The sequence below is a fragment of the Falco punctatus genome, assembly GCF_963210335.1.
Source record: "Falco punctatus genome assembly, chromosome: 3".
Taxonomy (NCBI): Eukaryota; Metazoa; Chordata; class Aves; order Falconiformes; family Falconidae; genus Falco; species Falco punctatus.
The window spans coordinates 116,847,660-116,872,224 of NC_137582.1; the positions used below are offsets into that span (position 1 = coordinate 116,847,660).

Below are 24,565 nucleotides of genomic sequence, written 5' to 3' on the forward strand. Positions count from 1 at the left end.
TGTGCCACGCCATGCTGTGCTGTGCTGTGCCATGCTGCGCCATGCCACGCCATATCAGACAGTGCCGTGCCAGGCCATGCTGGCTCGTGCCATGCCGTGCTGTGCCATGTCACTGACCTCACACTGTTCCCTCCCCACAGGCAGCTGCAGCGATGCCCTGGCAGCCACTGCCTGACGCTGCTCCACGTCCCCATTGACGCATTCATCGCCATGGGAGGCAGAGGCCGGCCTCGCACCGCCTGACGGTCCCTGCACCCACCACCGCTGGCCCCAGAGCCACAGCGCTGCCAAGGACATGGGTTGGGGACGAACTTTGTAATAAAAGGAGATCTTAGAGCAGTTTTGTGTTCAAAACCCATGCTACGGTGTGTTCGCCATGGGGGGTCATGGGGTGAGAGGGGACATGGCAGGACAGGACATGAAGGGACAGGGCACAAGGCAATAGGACACAAGGGGACATGAGGGGACAGGGAGTGAGGTGTGGGACACGAGGGGACAGCACAGGAGGGACAGGACACCCACCAGGTGATGGAACATGAGGGGACAGGAGGTGAGGGAGGGGACAGGGCATGAAGCAATGGGACACAAGGGGACAGGGCACAAGGTGATGAGACACAAGGGGACATGAAAGGACAGGGATGAGGGGTGGGACACAAAGGGACAGGACAGGAGGGATGGGGCACCAGGTGATGGGTCAAGAGGGGACATGAGGGGATGGGGATGAGGGGTGGGACACGAAGGGGCAGGACAGGACACCAGGTGATGGGACACGAGGGGACAGGGCACGAGACGAGGGGACACGAGGGGACAGGACACACGAGGAGACACGAGGGGACAGGAGCGAACACGGGCGCCGTCCCGGCCGCTCCGCCCCCGCCCGCTGGGGGCGCCCGAGCACCGCAGCCGCCCATCTGAGGGGCGGGGCCCCGCCGCGCGAGGGAGGTTTGTCCCGCTCCGGCCGCCGTTCGCGCCGCTCGCCCTCCCTCTCCGGGCCCGCCATATTGTGGCCGCCGCAGCTCAGGAGCCGCCGCTTGAGGAGCCGCGATGGGTGAGGGCGGGCGCGGTTCCGCCGGTCGGGGCTGCAGGACAGCGGGCGGGGGGCGCGGGGAGCGGGGCGCGGGGGAGGGGCCGGCCGGGGCAGCGGGGCCGGCCCGTCCTGGCGCCGCCCGCGTCCCGCACCGGGAGCCCCGGGCGCCTCCCCTCAGCGGCGGCGGGGCGGCCTGGCGGGGCGGGGGGCTGCGGGCCCTGCCGCTGAGTCATCCCGGCGCGGCGGGGCCTTCCCCGCGCAGGGCCCTCGGAGCCGGCTGTCCGCGGCCTGGCCCGCGGGGGGCTCCCGCTGAGGGGGGCTCGGGGCGGGGGCCGCCCGCAGGGCCAGGCCGCCGGGGCAGGGGGCTGCCGGGGGGGGCTGTTGCCCGCCTTAGGCAGCGCTGTCAGCCGCTCGGTGACCGGCAGCTCGGGCCTTGGGCTGCCCCGGGCTGGGGTAGGGGGGTCCGGGTGGGTAATTAATGCGGCAGTAATCGGGTTGCTGGGTGTCGGGGGCTGTTTCTGCTGCAGGCCCCAAGGTAAAAGCCTCCGGCGGTGGCGGTGGTGGAGAGGAGCTGCTGCACCTGGAGCTTCGTCAGTGTGTGATGTGCTGTCACATCCCCGGTCTTTGTGTCAATTAAATCCTGAAGTTTGAAAGAGTTTAGGACCTCGTGCCAGTGTGGTCCGACACACCTGTCCACCATTGTAATAACCCACCAGGACCTCGGCCATTGTAGCTTTCACAAAATAAAACTTCAGCAGCGGTGTCAAGCTTAGGGAGGCTGTCCCCGTGTGGCACGTCCCCGTGGGCAATGTAAGCAGACACGTCTCCTGACACCGTGCAGGAAAGAAGCATAGTAGAGGAGTTTGCATCTTTGTAGGCAATACCATTAAATATACTTCAGAGAAGGAGCAGGTAGCTCTCTCTGTTAGCGACAATGAAATCTACATTGAAGGAGTATTGTCCTTCAAAAAGTACTTTAATAGCAGTGGGCTCTTGTCGCTTTCAGCAAAGCCTGAAATTGAAGCTCCCTGCCTGGGGAGGAGAGGTGACTTTTTCTTTTTTCTTGAGGCTTCAAGTAGTAAGACAGGATTTGAATGGATGAGGTGAATGGGAAAGCCAGGCATATTCTCTACAGAGCAGAGTAAAAATCTTCTGAGAACTAAGCATTAGGGTCTTCCTTATCTTCACCTGCAATATTGTCTTTTAACCAGACTTGCCTTTGAAAGTCTTAAAAATGACCTTTGGGGTGGGGTCCAGCTTGATCAAAATGATCTCATCAGACACTCTCCTGCCATCTTCAAATCCCTCCTGTGATGTTCTGGGAAAAGTTGCTCGTTGCAAGTCTATGGCTGCAGCACCTCCCAGTCCAGAACGGTTTTTAAAACTTAATTTATAGCTTGAGATGTAAAATCTTGCCTGGCAACTTTGAGTAGAAAAATGTCCTTGGGCCTTTCGGTCAACGTCTGAAAACGGTCTGTGTTATCTGGAGCTGAGGATGTCCATGCAAAGGAGCTTCCCACCACTGCCTCCCATTGCTTCTTGGAATTTGAAGCAGGTGTTTTTCTGACAGCAAGAATTTAATACTCCCCTTCATTTGAATTATCCTAATGTAACTTTTTCTTGACTTTTAAAATAAACTGAGACTGGTTTTTCATTGCTTTAGGTTATTAGGACTAAATGATGGCAGTGCAACATCGTTACCCCCCCTTCTTCTATGGTGCAGGCTGAGAGTGCCACAGTGTTCCTAAGTAGTTGTGATATTGGTCTTGCCTGTGTTGTTAGAAATGCTCATCAGTTCATTCTTCGTTTGCTATGCAAATGATGTGTTTAAATGCTTTTATAGTGCTGTTTAGCCTGTGGAGAAGTATGTAATGCTTGATTCTTAATAAAACTTTTGTGGCTAATGAATTTAACTAGCTTTTTTGGCTATTTTGCTTTGTTTGCTTGTGTTCAGGAGAGCAAACATGAACTTTGTGAAGGGGAGCTTGATCATTAAAATAGTGTAATAGTGAAAGTACTAATGCCTTCAGCCTTTCAGCTTTAAACCGTTGTGTTAGTGAAGTCCAGATAAACTCAAATTTGCTTAGCAAATCAGACAGTATTGTTTGTTTCTGGAGCAAAGCACATGTTGGGAAGGATGAGGTTGTTGGATTTTTATAGCCCTTTGTAATTGTCTCTGACTATTTCTGGTTGTTTTTAACCTCCTATAACTCTCACGGGTCAAGTGTAAGTTGACTTAGTTGAGGATTTAATCCCTGTTTTTAAGAACTTTTACAAAGGACTCTCTGACCTCAGGTGACAGACTGTTGTACTTGATCAGTCCACTCTTCAGGAAATCTGAATGCCTCAGAATGTGTAAATCGGGTGGAAGAGGACTTAAAGCCCCCAAACCGTTCTTTTTGGGAGGGCTGAAAAGATCAGGAGGAGGTAGAATTGAAATTAATGTGTATCGAGACCTGAACCGAGGAATAGGTGGGTTCTTTCTACATCAGCGATGGATAACCTAAAAGGAAACCTAATCTCAGACTGACCCTAGTGAAGGACGAGTGTGCTGTAGGACTGTTAATTTTCCCCAAAGAGATTTTTTGCTTTTCCCTTCCCCCGCCACAGCCAGCACCATCAGCGAAGCTGTTGCACATTCCAGTAGTGATATCACATCACTGGCTTTTGGTAGCTAAACCAGAAGGGAACAAGCCAATGGTGGCTGCTGCACTAGAGAGCCAAATAGCTGCATGGATAAGCGTTTTACTAGCACAGCATGTACTCTGTGCGAAGTGCCTGGCCAGAGGATGGTGGCGGGCTGGGTTTAAGACTGCTCTGAAAGAGAACTGGCTCTGCGTGTGCTTATTTGCAGTAAACGCCCAAATAACTTGTGTGAGAATATAAAAGCAGCAGAGTGAACGTGCAAAATAGACCTGCACAAGTGACAGGATGACAGAACTTGGCCACTTTGCCAGGGTTTAACAGCAGCTGCGGTAATTCCAGGGCTGTAGAGGGATTGTCTTGTGTTGCTGTTTATTTGACAGGGCTTCTTAGGTAGTGGTTCTTCTGTAGGCACAACTGTTTAGCTTCCTTGTCCCTCTGCTGTCTTCTGAACAAATGAACTGATTTGTTTTTTCTTCACTGCAAAACTATCAAGTGACACGTTCAGTATAAGCATCTGTTCTTGGCTAATTTCTGGTAGCAGTTCAGAGCTGTCTTTTTTATACAGTCTGTACAGGTAATTCAACTACTTTTATGTATTTATTATAATTAACTTCATTTAATTAGTATGTAAGAAGGACAGATGATTTAAGCTTCTCTTTCTGTAGTTTCAACTGAAATCATAAAGTTGTCCTGGACACTTTCTGGAAGAGAATCCTCTAGAGATATTAATAGGTCCATATCTGTAGTTTGTCAGGACGAATCTTTATGCTATCTTGCAAAGCGAGTTCTTAAGCTCGTAAGAATTGACTGAAGATACGTCTATAGAGTGCTGTAAAATGCATTACGTATCTGAGTTTCTGAAGAATTTTTGTTTCTGTTCTCTAAGTTAAGGAACTCCTTTGCCAGTGGGAGATAGAAGGAACAAAATTCACGTAAGCATTGCTAATAATAAAGTGACGCTCTTTACGAGGAAACCGGTGATTAACATTGATATACTTGGCTAGATGAAGAGAGACACTTTGGAGTTTGAAACACTTTAGAAATGCCTAATACTGTTTAGTTGTCTCTTGCATTGAAGGTTTGGGTTTTTTCCATTTAAAGCAGCAGCTTTGGTGATAGTTTGACAAAGAGTCAATGAGAGGGTGAATGCAGAAGTGGCCAGAGATTTTCTTTTCAGTTGTAAGTAGATGATAGCAATAAGAAACTATGTTCAAAACTGACACGCAGTACCTGAATGCTGAATCGTTTCTAGCGTTTCACTGTCAGTGTGTTCGTGTGAGCTGTATTGGGTAGCTGACTGCAGAAATAACAAGTGTTTTTTGAGTTATGAGTGTTAACTATCAAGCCTTCTGGAGAAATGTGGGTTCATGAAGCAATAACCTGTAGTCAGCCTGATGTCCACTTCCCACTGACTTGTGTGCAGCCTCCGAAGATGATCAGCATATTCTTACAGGCCCCTCCTCCTCAGAGCCAAAAATATCACAAATGCTTTGATTATTTATTTATTTTTTTAAAGAAATGCCTCAGTTACTGTAATTTGAGATAGCTTGAGTATCACATGGAGTTTTTAACATTGTTGGGGAGGTGACTAGACTCTTACACCTCTGATTTAACGCTTCTAAGTACTCCTAAGTTACTTCTAAGGTAAGGTTCATTTTCTTTGTGTGATCCAAACTTCTCTGATATCTACTACTACTAAATCAGTTTGCTTCAGCTGCCTTCTGTTCCTGAAGGGCACAGTGTTGAACGCACAGGCATTTTGTTGAACACAGACCCTGCAGAGAAAGACACCTACCGAGCTTACTGTCCTGGTGACTGTTGTGGAAAACTCCTGTTTTTCCTTTTCCTGTTTCTGAACCTCCTTGGCACCCTGGCACGGGGTGGTGGTGACTTATATGAAGGTGATGTGGTTTATCTCTCTCTCTCCATGCAACTTGGTGACTCTGAGAGAATGAGGAGACCAAGGGCAGCAAAGAGTAGTAACCATTCCTGTGCTGCTGCTAGATTTTTCTTGCAGCAGGAGTATGATGCTGTAGGAATATATGTTTAGCTCGGAGCCTGTGCAGACGGGGAGGCAGGAGGAGATGGGAGGTTCCTCTGGGTTTTCAGGTAAGTATATGAAATGGAGAAGCTTCCTGCTGGGTAGGAAAACCCCAAAGAATATAGTCAGTAAGGCCAGTCAAATGAAACAGAGTTCACTGAGCGTGTCTTGCTACTACTGACAAATTTAGGGGTGGGTTAATTGTGATTGACCAAGTTTATACTGTCACAGTGAGAACTAAGGTTGGAAGGGGCCTTTGGAGGTCATTTGGCCCAGCGCTTGCTCAGGGCTGGGAAGCTTTGAAATGTACCCAGTGGGCACTAATTGGCAGAGCAGTGCTGATGGAGTTCATCAAGTGTATTCATTTACACTTGCATAATTCTGCTACCCTTCTCCGCTCCAAACACGTGGCTGTCAGTCTTCCTGGCTGGCCGGGCTTTGCCTTAGGTATGTGTCTTATGCCCAGCAACAGCGCTGTAATAGATATCTTATGAAGATTACCTTTGTGAAAGGGTGTTTTGGCTTAAAAAAGGCCTTGTCAGATCTGTCAGCGTAACTGTTTCTCTGCTCTGCCACTTCGGTCTGACTCAGCAGCACAAGTCCTGATTTAGATGTGTGAGTCCCTGCAGTGACTCAGCTTGGAGGCTTCAATCAGCAGCTGAGAAAAACGTATGAAGTAAATGCTTTTGGTAATGCGGAGAAATGGGTAGAGTGTCATCTGGAAAGAAGCAAGGGTGGGTTTCTGATCCAGTAACATTAAGAAGCCGTTATAATCTTGGCGTGGCAGTAATGACCCTGGAATTAGTTTTCTGGCTGAACTACTGTGGCGTGTGTTGGCTTTTACATGGATGCTTACAGGATTTAAGTGCTCTGCTGAGCCTTCAAAGTCAAACTTTCACACTGTTTTCCCTTTCTTTAAAGTGGTAAATACCTCATGGTCATTCAGTATGAGTGTGGCAACTGTACTAGTAATTCTTTGGTTTACATAACAGCTGGAGGATTTTTTTTTCCCCTCAGTGAGACCAACCATTGCCAACAAAACAGGAGCCAAGTTTCTTCCATGTCCTGAGGAGGTTTCCTTTGCACAAGGAATTGCAAAGATATTGTTCAGTTAAGCTTCATCCATAAGTTTGTTTCTGTAGCTCTTGTAAGAGGATTCTCAGCTCACGGAACACCTGAAGTCATTCCCAGCATAAATCAAAAAAAAAAAAAAAAAAAAGCCTGAATAAAGCCTTGCTTTGGCTTTAATGGATTGATTTTTATTAATAATTTGATTCCAAAGGTGTTAGCATTCAGTAATTGTTGGCATGGGGACTTCTTAGTGTGTATGCCAAAGGAGTGCTGTATGCTAGGAGGCATGATCTCATAGTGGCTTTAAAATCCCACTTAGGCAATTTTTTTCTCTGGGGAGACTAAGAAAGAATAATGGGGAAGTTGATTGGTTTCATGTGGGCTTTTAGTAGTGTGAGTTTTGAGGATGTAGGCAAACAGTCTTCTAAAACAAGTTATAAAACTGTGTTTTAACTCATCGATGCTTTCAGTCCTGAAAGATGTACCAGTCTTGGGCTTACATGTGCACTTAATATGGACCTGGAAAGGCAGCTAATTGCTTCATGTTCTGAAATGACCTTGGGAGATGGTCATGGCCATTTACTCATGCCTAGTTCATAGTGAGCAGAGTTACTTGTCTGATACTTGCCTTGTCTCTCTTTCTGGCTCAGGATGATGGAGATGCTGCTTCAATCTCAGTTCTCGTTTGCAGCTGGGCGGGTAGTGGCTTCATGGGCCGTCACTAAACGAGTTACAGACTTCCCTTGAGCATGTCACCCTGCAGAGCCACTTGCGTAGCTAAAAAATTTCTGACAGTACATGTTCCCTTTTGGCCATTCTGCCAAGTTTTCCAATTGCTGCTGTTTTCCTTGGGACAGAGCCTCTGATCCAAGACTTGCAAGTGTTTTGTTTTTTAGTGAGCTTTATGTCTGCCTGGTCTCTGAGGTGCCTGAGCAAAGCTTTACACAGCTATGCTTTATTAAAGTAAATCATCAGACATGTACAAATGGATTTAAAAATTTGTCCTTCAGAGCCAGGGTTACCTGCTGTTATGTGTTCAGGATATAGAAATAAATCTTTATGTATGCAGGCTGATAATCCTTACTCTATTTAATGTCTCATGTTAGCACTGAATTTAATGCCTGATTTGGCATCTTGGGGCTAATAGTTGGCAGATCTGATTCAAGGTGCAGAGCTTGGATGCTCGATAGGAGAACTACTGAGATGCAAATACTGTCACTTTTTTTTTTCTGTGAAGCTACTGTGAATAAAGTTCACTAATGCAGGGAGATACTTTGGTACAAAAGGCAGTGACTTGGGGTACCGTGTGAGGTCAGGGGATTCCTAGAGCAGACCAGGCTCGGTCAGAAGTGCTATTTTAAATCGAGTCAGTCTTGCAAGTCTTAAGTTCACTGTTTTCTTGAGTGAACTCTGTGAGGTTTTGTTGTAAACAGCAGATACTCAAGTGTTCTTCTATTTGGAAACAGTGTTAAAACTCCTGTAGATTTGTGGAAGCGTTTGGTCTGCAGAGGTGTTGGGAGGAAATGGGTTCACAGCTCTGCAGAGTCAGTTTTTTAACACAGTACAAGCTTTTACCTCTGCATTTTTTAACTCTGCCCTAGGGAAGGTGAATCGAAGAGGCTGAGGTAAGTGTGATGCACGCCCAGAGCCCCTCTGTAAGCAGTGGTCAGGGATGGCAATATACTGCTGAGGGAGCACGGGTGCTTCAAAGGGACTTGGAGTAGTCTGTTCTAATTGACCAGTGAAAAAGGAAAAGGTACAGATTGTCCTGTTCCAGGGTAATCAAAGGGATGCTGGACTTGGAGAAAAACAGATTCCTAGAAAACTAAGCTGTCTCTTGCAGCAGGAGGCTAGAATGGTAGGAATGAAGTATAATAAGCAAGGCCCCGAAACTGAAGTAGCTGGACTAGCTTTTGCTGTTTTTGGAAAAGCTATGTTACTGTTTCCACTGGTGGAGGGCGTGCCTCATTCTAATTCTGTCCTAATTCTTGTTGTTTTCCTTTCTTTTCTAACAATATATTCATGCTGTGCTGATATTCTAGTAGAACAGGGCAAGCTCTGGCCCTTGCAACAGTCCTGCTCCCACGCAGGCAGGCACCTGGGCAGACAGGGTTGAGCTTAGCTTGCTCTGGGGGCGAAAATACGGTTTTGTGCCTGCTGTGAAGGGACAATGCTGGGCCTGTGGTGTCTGGCCATACTGTCCAAATGCCTGCATGCCCCTCTTGCATTACCATGTACTGAAGTATTTGGAAGATGGGCAGTAAGCCTGTCCCCTTTCTTCAGCAAGTTGTTAGATGGGCTCACAGCACTGTGCCTCCTCAGGCACCCGTGCTTGGGTGCCTGCAGCCTTTCCCCATCACATGAACGGGTACCTGTACCTGTTGTGCCAGGAGGATGGTCAGGGGGGTGGCTTCTGGGGAGAGATAAGTGGTGAGCAGGCTGCAGGCACTGCCAGAACGGTTTATCTGGTGTGCAGTCTGTTTGGTGTGGTCTCGGGGGGAAAAAGGGGGACCGGGAGCAGCTGCAGGCTGCGCAAATTGCTCCGGGTGAGCTGCTGCGGTATAGAAGGAAAAAGCCTTGTTGCCCAGCTTCCTTGGAGTGTGCTGCAGGTAAGCTTGGAGCCCTGGAGTTCTGGCTGGAACAACATCAGAACAATTTTGTAATTCTAGGGTGTGAGCTGATACTATCTTGATTTAAGGCAGGGCTTAGCTCGTTCTTAAAGAAGAAAAAACTGTCCTAGGAGAAGTGCAATGCAAGGTGCTGTCCCAGTAGTACAGCATTTTGTAGAGGTTAAAATCAGAGCTGCCTAAATTCAGCAGCTAAAACTTTAGAGCAGTTAAAGAAACTTGCTCTAGTTAAGTTTCTACTGCCACTTTACAGTCGAGGGCTTTTCTGTAAAAGTGAAACTTCTCAGGTGCAATGTGAAAAATCTGTGTCTTTGAGTATCTTCTGTGCATCACTCGTGTCTGAGCAGGTGATTGCTTTCCCTAACCTGACAGTCCGGGTTACTCCAATAGTCTGGTTTAGTGGGATTGTTCTGTGGGTATTCACACTGATAGAATTTAATAGTTAATAACAAAGCGCGACTTGCAGATACACTGGATGAGCTAGATGTTTTGTACCAAAACACTACGAGTAAAGAATTTGTACGTGCCTGGCATCCTGCTGTCTGTTTTGTTTCATGTGTTTGGGCTTGTTGCAGTCCGTGGTGCCTACAGCATCTGCCGAGTTCACTGTGAAGTCATAATCCTGCATTTGTGACATTGATCCATTGCCATGGAAATGGGGTGTAATGTCGCAAATTAGCATTCTGATGTCATTAAAGTATTGACACAGATGATGGACTGGAAAAAGTCAATGGAAATCATCTGAAAAGAGAAATGTGCGCAAGAGAAAATAGGAAATTAAGTGCCAGAGAGATCGTTGCACAGTGATGTGCTGTTACACAGCTGATGTGAAAAATCCCTCTTCAGGGGCTAGTTGTATCTGGGGCTTCCCTGCAGTATAGCAGTGTTCTTGATGCTCTGGAAATACAAATCCTTAAACCACACAAGCTGATGAGCGTGCTGAATGTGCTCTGAGACTTTGCAGCATGTCTGAGTGTCTCTGGCTCTTTTCTGGACACCCAGAGCAGGGTCCAGGGTGTGCCCAGCTGAGTGGGGTTGTGCAAGTTTAGAGGCAGCTGAACTGTCATGTGTCACTTAGCTATTTATATGACTAACTGGCTGGAAATCCTGTGTATACTGTTAAGTCATTTAATCACTTTTTTGTCTTCCTTTTCTTTAAAAACTACCTTTGAATTGGAGGCTTCACTTTCCAAAGGGAGGTAACTAATTTGTCTTTGTTAGGGATTCTGTTGTAATCTTCAGAATTAAGATAGCAACTCTTTTGTGTGGCTGTATCAGCCATTAGCGTTGGGTAGTAATATGAATACAGTGACATAACAGTGCTAGTTAAATACACTTTCTGAATTAAAATGTATATGTAGATGACACACCTTGCTACTGTAAAATCAGATATAAGCATTTAAAGCCTGTAGATTTTTTAAAATCTTCTGTCTTCTGAATTAACTGCTTTCCAGTTAAAAAGAATTTAAAAATTCTTCAGTCTTGCCATACAGTGCTGCTGGGAAGAAGGATGGATGAGTGGGAGTAGTTGCATAGTTCCTGTGATCTTCAGTCTCTGCACTTTGCCATGTAAATGGTCTTTTGGAAAGTACTGTCAAATGCCTTTAGAGACAGGCCAGCTCTTCCTCTGAAATTCATGAGAAATGAACTCAGGAAAAAAATTAATGGTTTAATAGAGGCTTCATAGTAAGGCTGTCAGGTACAGTCCATCTGCCGTGTGTAGTGTGGTGTGAGTAGGTTTCTTGCTTTGGCTTTATTGAGGACAGACCTTATAAAATGGAGTATTTAAGAAAGGTAAACTTCTGTAAGGCTCAAGATTTTGCAAGACCTATTGTAAGTTGATGGCTTCAACCCTACAATCAGTTTTGAGGCTCTATGCCTTTTCTTTAGTGGTGCTCAGCATGATGTAGTCCTTTTTTCTTACAACTTCTGGCTACTTTGCCCTAAGCAAGTTACTGAAAAAGACTTTCTAACCTGGCACTGGAATACAGCTTTTACTGCCGAAGAGTTGAGGTTGGTGGTTTGTTTTTAGCTTCAGAGGTGCCAATAAACTTGCAACCCATCATGCTGCACCTCTTCAAGCCTGGCGTTGTCTTTGGGTGCAGCTGTTGGCTGATGAGCTTCAAAACTGTTTCACAACTCTGAGCAGCGTGGGGTCAGGGCTGTTTGCCAGGGACATGCCTCTCTATTACAGTGTAAATCACCAGAGGAACTTGGGGTTTGGTGGAGTTTTTTCGTGATCCGTTGCTTTTCAGAAGAATGTCCTCTTGATGTTTTGGCTAGGGAAGAGATTGCCCTCTTAGGAAGCAGATGCTGTGAAATAGCCTTTTTTTTCCACAATGCTTGGTGTCTTTTTAGCTGTTTTGGGAAACAGTAGAACTGGAAGTTGTTGTGTTTTTTTTTGCTCTCCTGTTAAAATATGGGGTTTTTTTCCTAGTTGTTTCCTCTTTCCATGGCCATGAAATGTTGGATATTTGTACACTGTATGTGTCAGGTTTTTTTTCTTTGGCTTGGCTGTGGGCTTTCTTGGTAGGAGGGTGGTAAGGTCTGAAACTTCTCCAGCTGATCTTGGAAGGACTCCAGAATGGCTGGAGGCAATTGATAAGTCAGCCTGAAACTTTTTGTAAGCAATGTGGCTGAGGAGTGCTTAAAGCTTGAAAGAGGAGAGGTAAGGATGTAGTACTGCATACTTCCACAGGACACTTCTAACACCTGCCCTTAGCAGTTGGAAGAAAACAAAGATAGTGGCCAGCAGACTTCTGCGGAGGAGTAAGTTGCTCTCAAGGTTACTGAGCACTCTGTTGTGTATCATGGTTGCTTCCTTAGTGCCCTGAGAAAGGCACAGGTATTATGCAAATAATCTGTGTCATAAACGGGGAAAAAGGGAGAGTTTGGAAAGATGGAGAAAAGGAGTGGATGTGGTTGAAACAGTGGATTACAGCTAGATGCAGCTTGAGGAATTTATATCCTTCTGTGCTCAGGTTACTGCTTGGCCTTGGTTGCCTTTAACTGTGCCAAATAGTGGAGTGTCACTTCCCTGACTAGGAGGCAAGTACACAAGTAATCCAGTTTGAAGTACTGCATTAGTCAGATATGAAGCAGCAAAATAAGTAGGTCAGGTACTGCACACTTGCAGTAACCTGGTGGGACAGACGTGGCCTATATGTTATGGACAGCTTTGCTTTTTGCAGCATTCTTATTGTTACTGTAAAATCGAGGCCTTAGTTTGCCGTGAGTTCTGTTGTATTTTTGCCATTCATGCACCGCGCACCTCTGAAACTTGGGGAGAAAAAATCAGGGTGTGGTTTATGCTGTGATGATACAAGGGAAACTTCTACTAAAAACAAAGTAGAATTTAGTTACACCCCTCCTGAGGACAGTGAGGCTCTTGGAATAGACACCTTTCACCTGGGTAACATGCTCAGTATTACAAAGTTGAATCCAGGTTCCTTTTGGAACAGTAAATCTATTCTTTTGCTTCCTAGAAACTTTGTAACACTTTTGCCTTAACAGTATATCACAGGAGCTAAGGTTAGGATCATATTCCAACTTGAAGCTTCTACTTAAGTGTTAGAGACCAGCTCTTGCAAGTAAGTTTGTTTAATCTGGCTGTTCCATGCTGCTTCATGTGCACAGGCTTCCTTGTCAGAAAGGACGTGTGGGTAAAGGAGCAGAGTGACAAGAAATCTGAAACAGATGGGGTTTTTCTTCCTCTTCACAGAAACCATGGCGAGTCCTGCGAAGGATAACTATCGAATGAAGAGTTACAAGAACAAAGCCCTAAATCCTGAGGAAATGCGTCGGAGAAGAGAAGAGGAAGGAATTCAGCTGCGCAAACAGAAACGAGAGCAACAGGTAACTGTCATCTTGACTAGCTTGTGTACAGCCTTAACACAACCAGGATTGTGCTGCTGCCAAACTGGAATCTTCAAGGATCTGTGCAATAAGGTTCGTTGGCAGTCCTCTTGTTTTCCTGTTCTAACTCAGATCTTGCTTTTCTCTTTTTCTTTGTACCTAGTACAGAGTGTAGCTCACATCAAGAGCTCTCCAAGTGCTTTGTCCTTGGGGTACTGGAGGTTTTTATTCACAGATCCTTGTTTTTCAAGGTGTTTTTTGGATTAATTGGCGAATGGGGTTATTTCCTTGAGAAGCAGGAAGAGCAAGTGAAAGTATGGGCTGCATATATTTCTTAATTCTGAGCTGATTTTTTTGGCTTGGAGGGCTATGAAAGTAAGAGGTGATTTCCAGGTGATGTGTGTGGCTCAGACTAAATACTTGCTCTGTTAGTGTACCATCTACAAGCTGCCTTCTCCCCAGTTTCCCTAACTTGTTAGGTCAAATTCTGCACTTGCTTGTACCAGTGTCTCGGTGACTTGTGCATTTGCATATCTGAGGGCAAGACTTGGCGTGTTTTATTATTGGGGTTTGTATGCCAAACTAGTCTTCAGAGTGCAGAGCTGTTATTAATGACCGCTTCCCTATTCAGGTTGCGTTCAGTCAAGCTGACTGTATCTTGTTTGAGGAACAGGAATGTCTAGTTTTGAAGACTGTTTGTCATTGCTTTCTAATAATGACTCCTGTGTTTTGTTCCCCACTAGCTCTTCAAAAGAAGAAATGTGGAGTTGATCAATGAAGATGCCTCCATGTTTGATAGTCTCCTTGTGGATTCTTATGTTAGTTCCACAACATGTGGGGTAAGGTGGCTTTCCTTGTTGCAATTGTGCCTTCCGATAGACTTAATACTGTGGACTGCATAGAGCTGACAAACTTCAGTGGTTTTTTTTTAGTTCTTGCTTTTGGGAATGTTGGAAATATTACTACCGTGAACTGGAGAGGTTTGCCAGGAAGTAAATAGTGTGCTGTAATCTCAAATTTTGAACCTTTGGATTACTAGCTAAGCACAAAAATCACAGTAGGCTGTTGTGACTGTGATGCCTTAAATAATCTCTGTGTGAAATGGAACCATTGTTCTGTCCCCTTTTGCATCTTTTCAGGAGGGAGTGATCACGAGAGAGATGGTAGAGATGCTTTTCTCAGATGACCCTGATCTACAGCTAGCAACTACTCAGAAATTCAGGAAGTTGCTCTCCAAAGGTAAAAAGAACTTATCCCTGCCATGGGATCTGATGTAGCTTTTCTTTTGCAAGCATTTTTGCACATGTATTATACAGAAGTTTGGCAGCTTTGAGCTTGGGGCAAGAAAATGAAATCTAGAAACTTGATGATCTATTATATTGCTAATGATTTACAGTTGTATGAATTGTACAGAAAGTGATTCCGGAGACTTGTCCTGCTGAACTCAGTACAGCTTGAGATCATTCAATTCAGTAATAGTTCATGCTTGTTATTCCCCTGCATTAGACCTATATACAGTTTTGATGCTGCCTTGCTGTTTCAGAGCCGAATCCTCCGATAGATGAAGTGATAAACACTCAGGGAGTGGTGGACAGATTTGTCGAATTCCTGAAAAGAAGTGAAAATTGCACACTACAGGTAAAGGAAATGTGTTATGAATTCTTCATGGCATGTAGCTGTTTAACCTTCGCAGCTTAGCAACATGAACCCACAGGTGCTCTCAGGGAAAAGTGATGTCTTAAATCTAAAAGACACAGTTTATATGATGTATAGGAGAGAATGTAAGGCTTAGGCAAAAAAGGAAATTATAAATTACTCTTAAATTCTTGAAAGAATGCTGGCAAAACCAACATAGTTCAGCTGCAGCGGAAAAGAATTTGGCCTTCCTGTGTCTGATATTTCTGCTGGGAGGTAGTGGAGCCATGGAATAAATGTGTAGGAAGAAATTCTGTGAGGAAAAAACCTCCATTATTGGAGACTTTTAAATACAAACTAAGAGTCTGTTGGAAATGGGTTAGGTAGTGCTGATCCTGCCGTGGGGCAGAGGGACAGACTAGATGGCTTCTTGAGATTCCTTCCAGCTTGGTAATAACTATAGTTACTTTGTAGGGGTTAAAGATACTTCCATACATGGAATTTGATCTGAGTTGATGACTGCCTTCATCTTTCTTCCTCTTTTCTGGCCCAAGGCCATGGATTGTAGGGGCTTTCAAGAAGAACTGAATGGAAATCTCTTTTTAAACCCGAGTGGCAAAAGCAGGGAGCTTGCTGCTCAGCTTCACTTGAACTCAAGGCATCTTTGTGGTGCTGGCCAGATGAGAGGGTGGGCTAGAGCTGGCTAGTCTGCACTAGGTATAGAAAACTTTCTACTCCACATGTGTTTATGGGCTACGTGGCTTCACTTTTCTTGCTGGAAAATGCTTGTGTAGGTGAAATGATGTGGTGTGACTGGTGATGCCTTCACTTGCTAATCCTTTGATAAGCTATAGCCTCTGAGAAGGCGTTTAGCAGATGTGGCTTTTGTATTGCTCAATAAAATAAAATCCTTTCCTTTTCCTTTGAGTATTGAGGTGTTCTGTTGTGGTATGCTTTCTTTCTTTCACAACCTTTTAGTAGAAGTTGAAAGAATTATAACCGAAATTTAATGGCATATATTTTGTGAAATCAGGATTTATTCTTATTTTTGTCACTTATTTGCTTGTTTCAGTTTGAAGCAGCGTGGGCATTGACGAATATTGCATCAGGAACTTCTCAACAAACAAAAATAGTAATTGAGGCTGGGGCAGTTCCTATATTTATAGAGCTGTTAAACTCTGACTTTGAGGATGTTCAAGAACAGGTAAGGTTCATTTCCTACTTTGGGGTTAGGGAGAGAAACACAGTGGCTTGCACATAGTAAAAATGCAGTGTTTAAAATGAGTGACCAGTGTCTAACAGCTGGCTCCAGACCACAAATTGAAGTATTGTTTGACTGGAATTACAGGAAAATGCTTTCTTAGCACACTACCCTTTCTTCCTCTGTTCAGAAACTGCGTGAATGCTAAAACTGTTGCTGTTTCCTTCCAGGCTGTCTGGGCATTGGGGAACATTGCTGGAGACAGCTCTGTCTGTAGAGATTATGTCCTTAACTGCGCTATTCTTCCTCCCTTATTAATGTGAGTAGCCATGAATACTTGCCAATACAGTTCTTGAAGTCCCACTGTACTACAGCAGAGCAATATTTGAGCTGGGCGAATAGATTCCCTAGCAATGTGTGGTGGTGATCACTGGGAATCAAACCATTGGTACCAGATAAACTGGCAGTTCAGACAAGGATCTGATCAATAGCGTGGGACTTGGTAGATAACATGCCTTCTCACAAACCTTTACACCGCTCTGAATCTGAAGCGGGTGCTGTTGCAGCGCGCTTGTCTTTCTGAAGTCACCGGACTTGCTGTTTTCACTGCGTGTCCCTCCAGGTGCCTGCTCTTTGTGCTTGTGCTACGGATTCCAGGTGCTTGTCTGAGTGGGCTCCTCTAGGGCTGAGGAAAAGGCACAGGTCTCTGTACCCCACCTTGCCTCTGCAGCTCCGGTGTGGTGCATACCCACCGTAGTCAGAAGATCTGGCTGTCAGGCATGTGCTCTGGTTGCTCCGGAAAGAATCCATCTTGACTTTATCCTGTCCCTGGCAAACTGATGCTTTGTCACAAATGCCGTGGCTTGTACTGCTACTTCTGTCAGTCACCTGTCAGCAGTGATTGTTGACTGAAGTCCTCAGCCCACAGGACTTGCTGTCCTCGTGGGAGCTGAGAGACCGTAGTTTGTGTCAGTCGGTCTCTAGTGAGGACTGTCCGACCTCACATAGGGGTGTGAGTGTCTGCCTGGGCTGAACTTGAACTTGGAACCGCACTTGACTAACTTGCCCTTCCTTCTGCAACTTGTCTAATGTGGAGCTTGCCTTCTGACCCGTGTCACTTGACATTGTTAGGAATAATAGCTATTTATCCGAAGAAGTAGTTGCATGTCACTTCTCTTCTTGCTTACTGAGAGGTTCAAGTGACAAGCAGCATAGCTTGAGCTACAGCCAGTGGAATAGTGGTTTGACTTCCTTAAAATCATACTAGTTTTTGTTCTTTTGATTTCCTTGCTGGCTTCTGCATGAAGGATTATAATTCATGGTAACTGTCTCTTTAGGCTCCTTACGAAGTCCACCAGGTTGACAATGACACGAAATGCTGTCTGGGCCTTGTCAAACTTGTGCAGAGGAAAGAGTCCACCACCTGAGTTTGATAAGGTGAGAATAAATCCCTTGTTGGCAGACAGGTGATGGGGAGATCCCCAGTTAAGCTGTTTGTCTAAATTATTTTTGGCTGTAAGTCATTCTGGGAGGGAACAGGGTGAGGCTTTTCCTCCTGAGCTCGATGGCACTGTTCAGCAGATGTTTGAGTGCCTGTTTGGTTTTCTGCCAGCCTTTCTGCTGAAAATTCTCTGTTGGCAGCCCATCAGCTGGACCCCTCAAATAAGGGGCAAGCCCAGGCTTCCCTGCAAGGTAGCATACACACGCTGTGGGCTTTTCTAAACGCTTTTTTTAGGAACTCGGCATTTTTGAGACTTTGCTCAAATTGTGACTGAAAACTTGATTCTGAGACCTCTAAATGCTACAAAACAGGACTCCTGTAGCTACGTGGGAGCTGTGGTAGCTTTCCTCTTTCCCTTTCCTGGTGTGCTACTAGCACTAACAAAAGGTTCTGCTGGCCTTTCAGGTGTCTCATCCTTCTTTGGTAGAACAAAAATGTTTTAAGATCAATGTGCTTTCACTTTTTTTTTTTAAGTGAAAGCTTGAGTGTCAAAGCTGGGAAGCCTGTGGTGAGGGATGACATCTGAATTGAGTGTGAATATAAAACCACATCTAAATTATTGAAGTACTCGGAGGTGTAGCTGTTGATGGCTGTTGCTCTGAATGCTGAGCTATTTAGGGTTATTAAGAATAAGAAATGGAGCAGTACTCTTACATAAGACATGTAAGGAGCTTCCAAATGGCAGCATGCACAGTAGCACTCGTCTCAGGAGTCTAGACTTGGTCCTGGAGGAACCAGTGTAATTTTAGTTTAGCAATAAGGCTGTGGAGGTAACTTTAGACACTGTGATTATGAGGTACATGAACCAACAAGGAAGCTGCTGACTTTGGGGAGGGCAGCTGTGGACATCCAGGGCTTATCTTGCCAGTCAGCATAACCGTGTGGTGTTTGCATGCAGATGTGGTGGTCCTTGACAGGATGTGATTAACCTTCTGGGCTGGTGGTTGTTGTTGTAGGTATCTCCGTGCCTGCCAGTGTTGTCCCGATTATTATTCAACAGTGACTCTGACTTGCTGGCAGATGCATGCTGGGCTCTTTCCTACTTATCAGATGGCCCCAATGAGAAAATTCAAGCAGTTATTGACTCGGGAGTGTGTCGGCGGCTGGTGGAGCTGTTAATGTAAGTACCTTGTCTTGTTGCTTCAGCCCAGTGAGACTGGGAAGCGTGTGGCTGAGCATGGGTTCATATCAAAACCCGTCAAAGCACTCTTCACACCTCTCATGTGCGCAGGATCCAGGTGATGGGTGCCTGAGCTGACTTTGGAGCAGTACAGGGCCTGAAGCAGGCTGAGAGCTGGAGTTTACTGGCTTTTCTTTCTGAGAGAAATGCCTGGAAGAACTTATTGAAGAGAAGTCAGACTGGGACTTCTAGTCTGTGAAAGGAGAGGGGACTCCAGAGTGTCCTGTGCTTTCAAACTTCAAATGTGCTTATGGAAGCCTAGTTACTAGGCAAATCGAAAATGGCAAGAATAATGTCTAGCAAAAGTCAGCTTGGCTTTGTTTCTCTGATATCTGTTTGGAAATTTGGACAAAAATGTTTGCTGTGTGCAGTTTGAATGAGCCTCTTCTCTTTAGCATCTTCAGAACTGGTAGAACTGTAAGATACTTGCTTCCAAGATTCTCCTGAAAAATTCTGGGTGTTGTCATGGGGTTCACATCTTTGTTCAGGAGGGATATGTAAAAGGTAAGATCTGTAATTAAGCTGAAGGTGATGGTGATGGAATTGGCACGTAAAGGATGAAAACTGTCTGTATTGCACCTTCATTTTCAGTCTGCTTATCCAGTGGCAATATGGCCAACTTGGTGTATGTTTCTATATGCCAGGGGATGGAATTCTAAGTAAATAATGCAGGAGATACCGGGGAGAGAATCTTCTAAATATCCAGGTGCGTGTGATGTAATAGTTGTGTTTGTGTCCTTGCACCATTTTCCCTGCAGGCACAACGACTACAAAGTGGCCTCCCCAGCTCTGCGAGCAGTTGGCAACATCGTGACAGGGGATGACATCCAGACCCAGGTGAGGGACACGGCTGTCCTTCAGGGCAATGTAGTGCCCATCACCTCTGTACCCGAGACCGGTGATCTCACTTCTGCTTTCTTTTCTCAAAAGGTGATTCTGAATTGTTCAGCTCTGCCTTGTCTCCTTCATTTATTAAGTAGCCCCAAGGAGTCAATCAGGAAAGAAGCCTGCTGGACTATATCCAACATCACAGCGGGAAACAGAGCACAAATACAGGTACAGTCTTCTCCAGCTCACCTGTCATGATCCCGCGTTCCAAGCTTGGCATTAAGAATTTGCAACTTTTTTCTGATCTGACACTTAGAAGCTGGTTTTGTTCCTATCTCTTACTCTGCAGTAATTTGCAAATTTGCTGCTCCCAGCCATCTGCCAAACAAGAGCTAAAAAAAGCTTGCTAATTGTACCATGAAGGACTAGCCTGAAATGAGTCCCACAGGTTGGATCGATGGAATAAGAGGAGATCCAGCCCCTGTTTCTCCATGCTCAATTAGAGATACCCCTTTGAAAAGCTGGAGCTTGTGGAGTTTTAATTATCCTTTTAATGACCTACATACAAAGGCAGATAAGTGATGAAAGCACTCCTACAGTATTGATGCAATAATAGGGATTGTCCGCTGTGCCAGTTAAGGAACTGAACATCTAGCATTAATAGGATTTGGCTGAGGGATGAAATGGAGGAATAGCTGAAGGGTATGGCTTGAAAAGTTCTTTTACATTGGAAAATGGAAGTAGAGGTTTCTTTCAGGTTGTTAATAGCCTTTTAGAAACCATGTTGCCAATTCAACTTCTTACTATTTTTTTTTTTTTTCTTCCCCAGGCAGTCATAGATGCAAACATTTTCCCCGTACTGATAGAAATCTTGCAGAAAGCAGAATTCCGCACGAGGAAAGAGGCAGCATGGGCCATTACAAACGCAACGTCAGGAGGAACTCCCGAACAGATCAGGTACTCCCTGTGGCTGCTCTTAGGGGAAAACTCTAGCTATGGTAGCCTTGTCTTTATGGGAACTGCAAGACAATTAAAGGGAGTAATCTGGAGAATCTCCAGGAGAGTAGCTGAGACACAGGCAAAGCTGTAGCTGGATTGTATACTGTGCTGTAAACCGTAGCTTCCTTCTGAATAAGGATAAGCCAGTCCAGACTACTTTCTCTCCCCCCCACACCCCTTAGTTATCTTAACTAGGCTAAATGTCCAAACTTGATGACAGCTTAAACTTAATTTGAGTAGCACCTGGATTTCAAAGGGAGTTAGCAGGTTTCTTAGAAGAGGGGGTGTGTATACAAATGCAAATAAATGGCTAAGAATTAACCTTGCAGAACAGCAAATATATACGTTAACTTCATTGTACTTTGACTCGTTTCCCTTGCTTTTGCTAACTGAGCAGAGGTGATGCTTGCCAGATCCTGAACAAGTGTATGGTTTTGGTCCTCTCTCTTCAGATACTTGGTAAACTTGGGTTGTATCAAGCCTCTTTGTGACCTGCTGACTGTCATGGACTCCAAGATTGTTCAGGTGGCATTGAACGGCCTGGAGAACATACTGAGGCTTGGAGAGCAGGAGGCCAACCAGAGTGGGACAGGCATCAACCCGTACTGTAGCCTGATCGAGGAGGCCTATGGTAGGTTGTGGCTGGTGGCCTCGGTGCTATTGACCTTGAATGCCACAGGATGTATTGACAGGTGTCTACTATACTAGGCTTTTTTTGGTTGCTTTTCTGCTGTGTTAAGGGATCCAATATATTCCAAACTAGCCAGTATTTGCTCCAATAATCTTGGTTTTTTAGACTCTTAACGATTGGGTGTAGGACAAAAATACCTGGAAGTAAAAACTGTCATACTTCTGATCCCAGCTTCCTAGACCTGGAGGCCAAGCTGATAATTGTGGCTTGCACCAGTTGGGAGTATTAATCAGAAATAAGCTGAGCTCAGTAAAAGTGACACTTCTGGGTCTAAGATTGCTCTAACTGTACCCGGTTCTACACTGTAGATGTATAGTAAAAATCCAGAGGGACTCAGCTTTCCCTGGAGTGCCTTAATTTGGTGGGTTTTTTTGTCCTGCTCTTAATGCATTGAGGAGCAGTTCCTATTTTGGTCTGAAACTCCCTGTATGCTGCCAGTGTCTGATTTGCCCTCTCACTGACTCTTACATTGTGTGTCCTGATTCTCCCAGTAAGAATAATTCTTGAAATTCTTGAGAGTATATTGTGCTTGGGTGCTTTCTGTTCGGCAGAGAATTTAATTAGGACAGCTAAAGCTGTTGCTGCCCTTCTGCTGGAGGCTACTGGAACTGGCTCTGCTTCCTTCTCCTCCCTACCCCCTGTAACTACCGAACTGTTCAGGGCCAGTTGTTTTAATTTCACTGCAATCTCATTCAGTCTCCAGCAGGGAGCTGGGAGCACATCTGCTTTAGCTGTGTCAGCAAAACCTACTATTGAAAAAGACATTAACGCTGCCTGATACAGATGAAATCCCAAGCAGCTTTGGAATAGTTAGCTTTAGATGTCAGTGCTGCTCAAAAAAATGCAAATCTTAACACAAAGGTTCTTGCAGTGAACGGGGGCAAGGTGGGAGGATGGATGTGGGACAGTGCAAATATCAAGATCTCCTTGTTTCATTGCATTCCACTTTTTTTTTTTTTTTCCCCTCCAAGGTTTGGATAAGATAGAGTTCCTACAGAGCCACGAGAACCAAGAGATCTACCAGAAGGCCTTTGACTTGATTGAGCACTACTTTGGAGTAGAGGATGACTCCGCTTTAGCTCCCCAGGTAGATGAGAACCAGCAGCAATTCATCTTCCAGCAACCTGAAGCCCCTATGGAAGGTTTCCAGCTATAATGTGTCCGGGGGGTGGGGAGGGGGGGGAAGAACACCACAACCTTGCCAGAAAGCAACTGGGAGCAGCTGATCGTCCCATCCCCTCCTTGCAAATGGAAGGCTGAGCACCCACTCCACCTGTTAGAAAACTCTTCTTCCTTCAAACAACTAGCAACAGTGCTTTGTCCTCATGAAGAGAAGGGGATGTTCTTACACTTTTCTTTTTGCTGCTGCATACGTGTCTTTAAAGCTGGCATCTGGGTGGAGGAAGGACACTGAGGTAACAGACTGCACCTCTTGGGTTATTTTTCTCTTTGTGGTGATCTCTTCCAAGTGTCACTTCTTACCTTGGGTACTTAATTGAGATTCCAGCATCGGGTTGGGTAAGAACACACATAGAAAGTAAGCATTCTGACAACAATAATTCTGGAAACCTGGGTTGATCTATTTAATTTTTTTGCACATGTTACTCTTTATTAAAGACTCTAATTTGCCAAGAGCAAAGCTTAGCCCTGGCCTTTCTGCGCCCCTCCTTCAGCGGACAGTCCTGTTGAACCTGGGCCAAGTTCCCCTGAAATATACTGTAAATGGACAGAGAAATGAGAAGTTCTCCCACTCCTGGGAATATTTTTCTGGGGGGAAGGCTTCTTCCCTTTGTCTAGATTTTTTTTTTTTGGTTTTGTTTTGTTTTTTTGAAGAACTGCTAGTGGTATTTACAAGGAGAAAATAAAAAAAAAAAAGGCAACAAGACCCCAAAGATGGTAACTATGAAGAGGGCAGGATGCTTGAGTGGTTTTTGAAATGGGAAGCACAGCTGCTGTTGCACAGGCTTTGTTTGCATTGCTACTGACTGACGTCACAGAACTGTTGAAATGGTGAAAACCCATCTTCATCTTTACTTGAAATATTGTATTTTTTTTTTCCATGAAAACATGTTTTGACTTCTGGGGTGGTTTTTTTTTTTTTTTTTCTGACTTGGGTTTCTTGGGGTGGATCATTTTATGGGTTGGAGGAAGAGGATGTAGCTACACTTGACAGCAGTGTGTGGTATTAACTTCAGTAGCAACAGGCCTGAGTTTTCAGGTTTACCTCCTGCTCACAGTCGGATCATGTACATTTTACTTCAAAAAAAAAGTTAAATCTCTGTATTTTTTATATTATATATAGGTAGATATTTGTCTAATTGGGCTTCAGAGAAAAATATATATGAAATTTCTGTAATTTATGTAAATAGAGCGCTGTGAGGTGGGCACACCTGGAAGCGACGGCCCCGACTCACTGGTGGTCCTGCTTCTTTTCCTTTGTTTACTCACGTACTGTATCAGCCACCATAGAGCTGTCAAACACCTCTGCCAGGCTGGAGTCACTTAGCTGAGACTTCATGGCGCAAAGGCTGACACACCAGGCTGGGGAGAGCAAAAACACTTGGGTGTGGGAGCGAGCCGGCCGTGGCAGGGGGCAAGGCCGTGCCCGTGGGGGCAATGTGAGGGGCCGCAGCTCGCGTTTGGGGAGTCCTTATTGTGAAATGAATAAACTACATCTGTGCAGTAAACCGAGGGCTGTCTACGGCGGGGGGCTCATGGGCTGGGTTGGGGGGGTCTCTGGGGCAGGGCTGGGGGTCTCTGTAGGCCCAGGCTGGGCCGGGGGGCTCCAAGGGGAACTGGGACAGGCTGGCAGGGATCTCTGGACTCAGGTTGAGTGTCACTCGGGGGTGACAGGGATGGGCCGGAGGGGAGCTGTGGGGCAGGGCTGGGGGCCTTCGTAGGCCTGGGGCGGCAGGGTTCTGTGGGGCGGGGCTGGGCCGGGGCTCTGTGGGGCTGGGCCAGGGGTTGCCAGCATGGACGGGGCCAGGCTGGCAGGGATTTCTGGGGAGAAGGGGTCCGGGCTGGCGGGGGTTTGTGGGGCTGGGGCGGGGGTCTCTGGGGGCCTCTGTGGGGCCGGGCTGGGGGTCTCTGCGGGCTCGGCTGCGCTGGGCGGGGGGGCGGGGCTTCCCTGCGCGGGGCACGCCGGGAGCTGTAGTCCCCAGGGCTGCGCCGCGCGGGGCACGCCGGGAGCTGCAGTCCGCAGGGCCGCCCGCCGCGGTGGCCGCGTCTCCCCGGTGTTTCCCGGCAGCCCCTGCGGCGCCCCG

The 24,565-nt window shown here is 45.9% G+C and overlaps 1 protein-coding gene across 6 annotated transcripts; it reads left to right on the top strand.

The window, feature by feature from the left end:
* Positions 1 to 901: 901 nt before the first annotated feature.
* On the top strand, positions 902 to 23,387 carry KPNA6 (karyopherin subunit alpha 6). Of its 6 annotated transcripts, XM_080378445.1 has the most exons (15): positions 929 to 1,048; positions 1,555 to 1,837; positions 13,134 to 13,360; positions 14,011 to 14,106; positions 14,407 to 14,506; positions 14,811 to 14,905; positions 15,975 to 16,106; positions 16,334 to 16,422; positions 17,441 to 17,540; positions 18,561 to 18,724; positions 19,543 to 19,621; positions 19,715 to 19,840; positions 20,442 to 20,569; positions 21,064 to 21,242; positions 22,274 to 23,387. In XM_080378445.1, exons 3-15 carry the CDS (start codon positions 13,139 to 13,141, stop codon positions 22,456 to 22,458), a joined length of 1,695 nt encoding a protein of 564 aa, XP_080234571.1. In that variant the 5' UTR covers positions 929 to 1,048; positions 1,555 to 1,837; positions 13,134 to 13,138; the 3' UTR covers positions 22,459 to 23,387. The 6 variants fall into 6 exon arrangements, with proteins under 6 accessions (XP_080234569.1, XP_080234574.1, XP_080234571.1 ...); XM_080378443.1 differs by lacking the exon at positions 1,555 to 1,837 and having other exon boundaries at positions 902 to 1,048; XM_080378448.1 differs by lacking the exon at positions 1,555 to 1,837 and having other exon boundaries at positions 902 to 1,048; positions 13,134 to 13,267.
* The last annotated feature ends 1,178 nt before the right edge of the window (positions 23,388 to 24,565 follow it).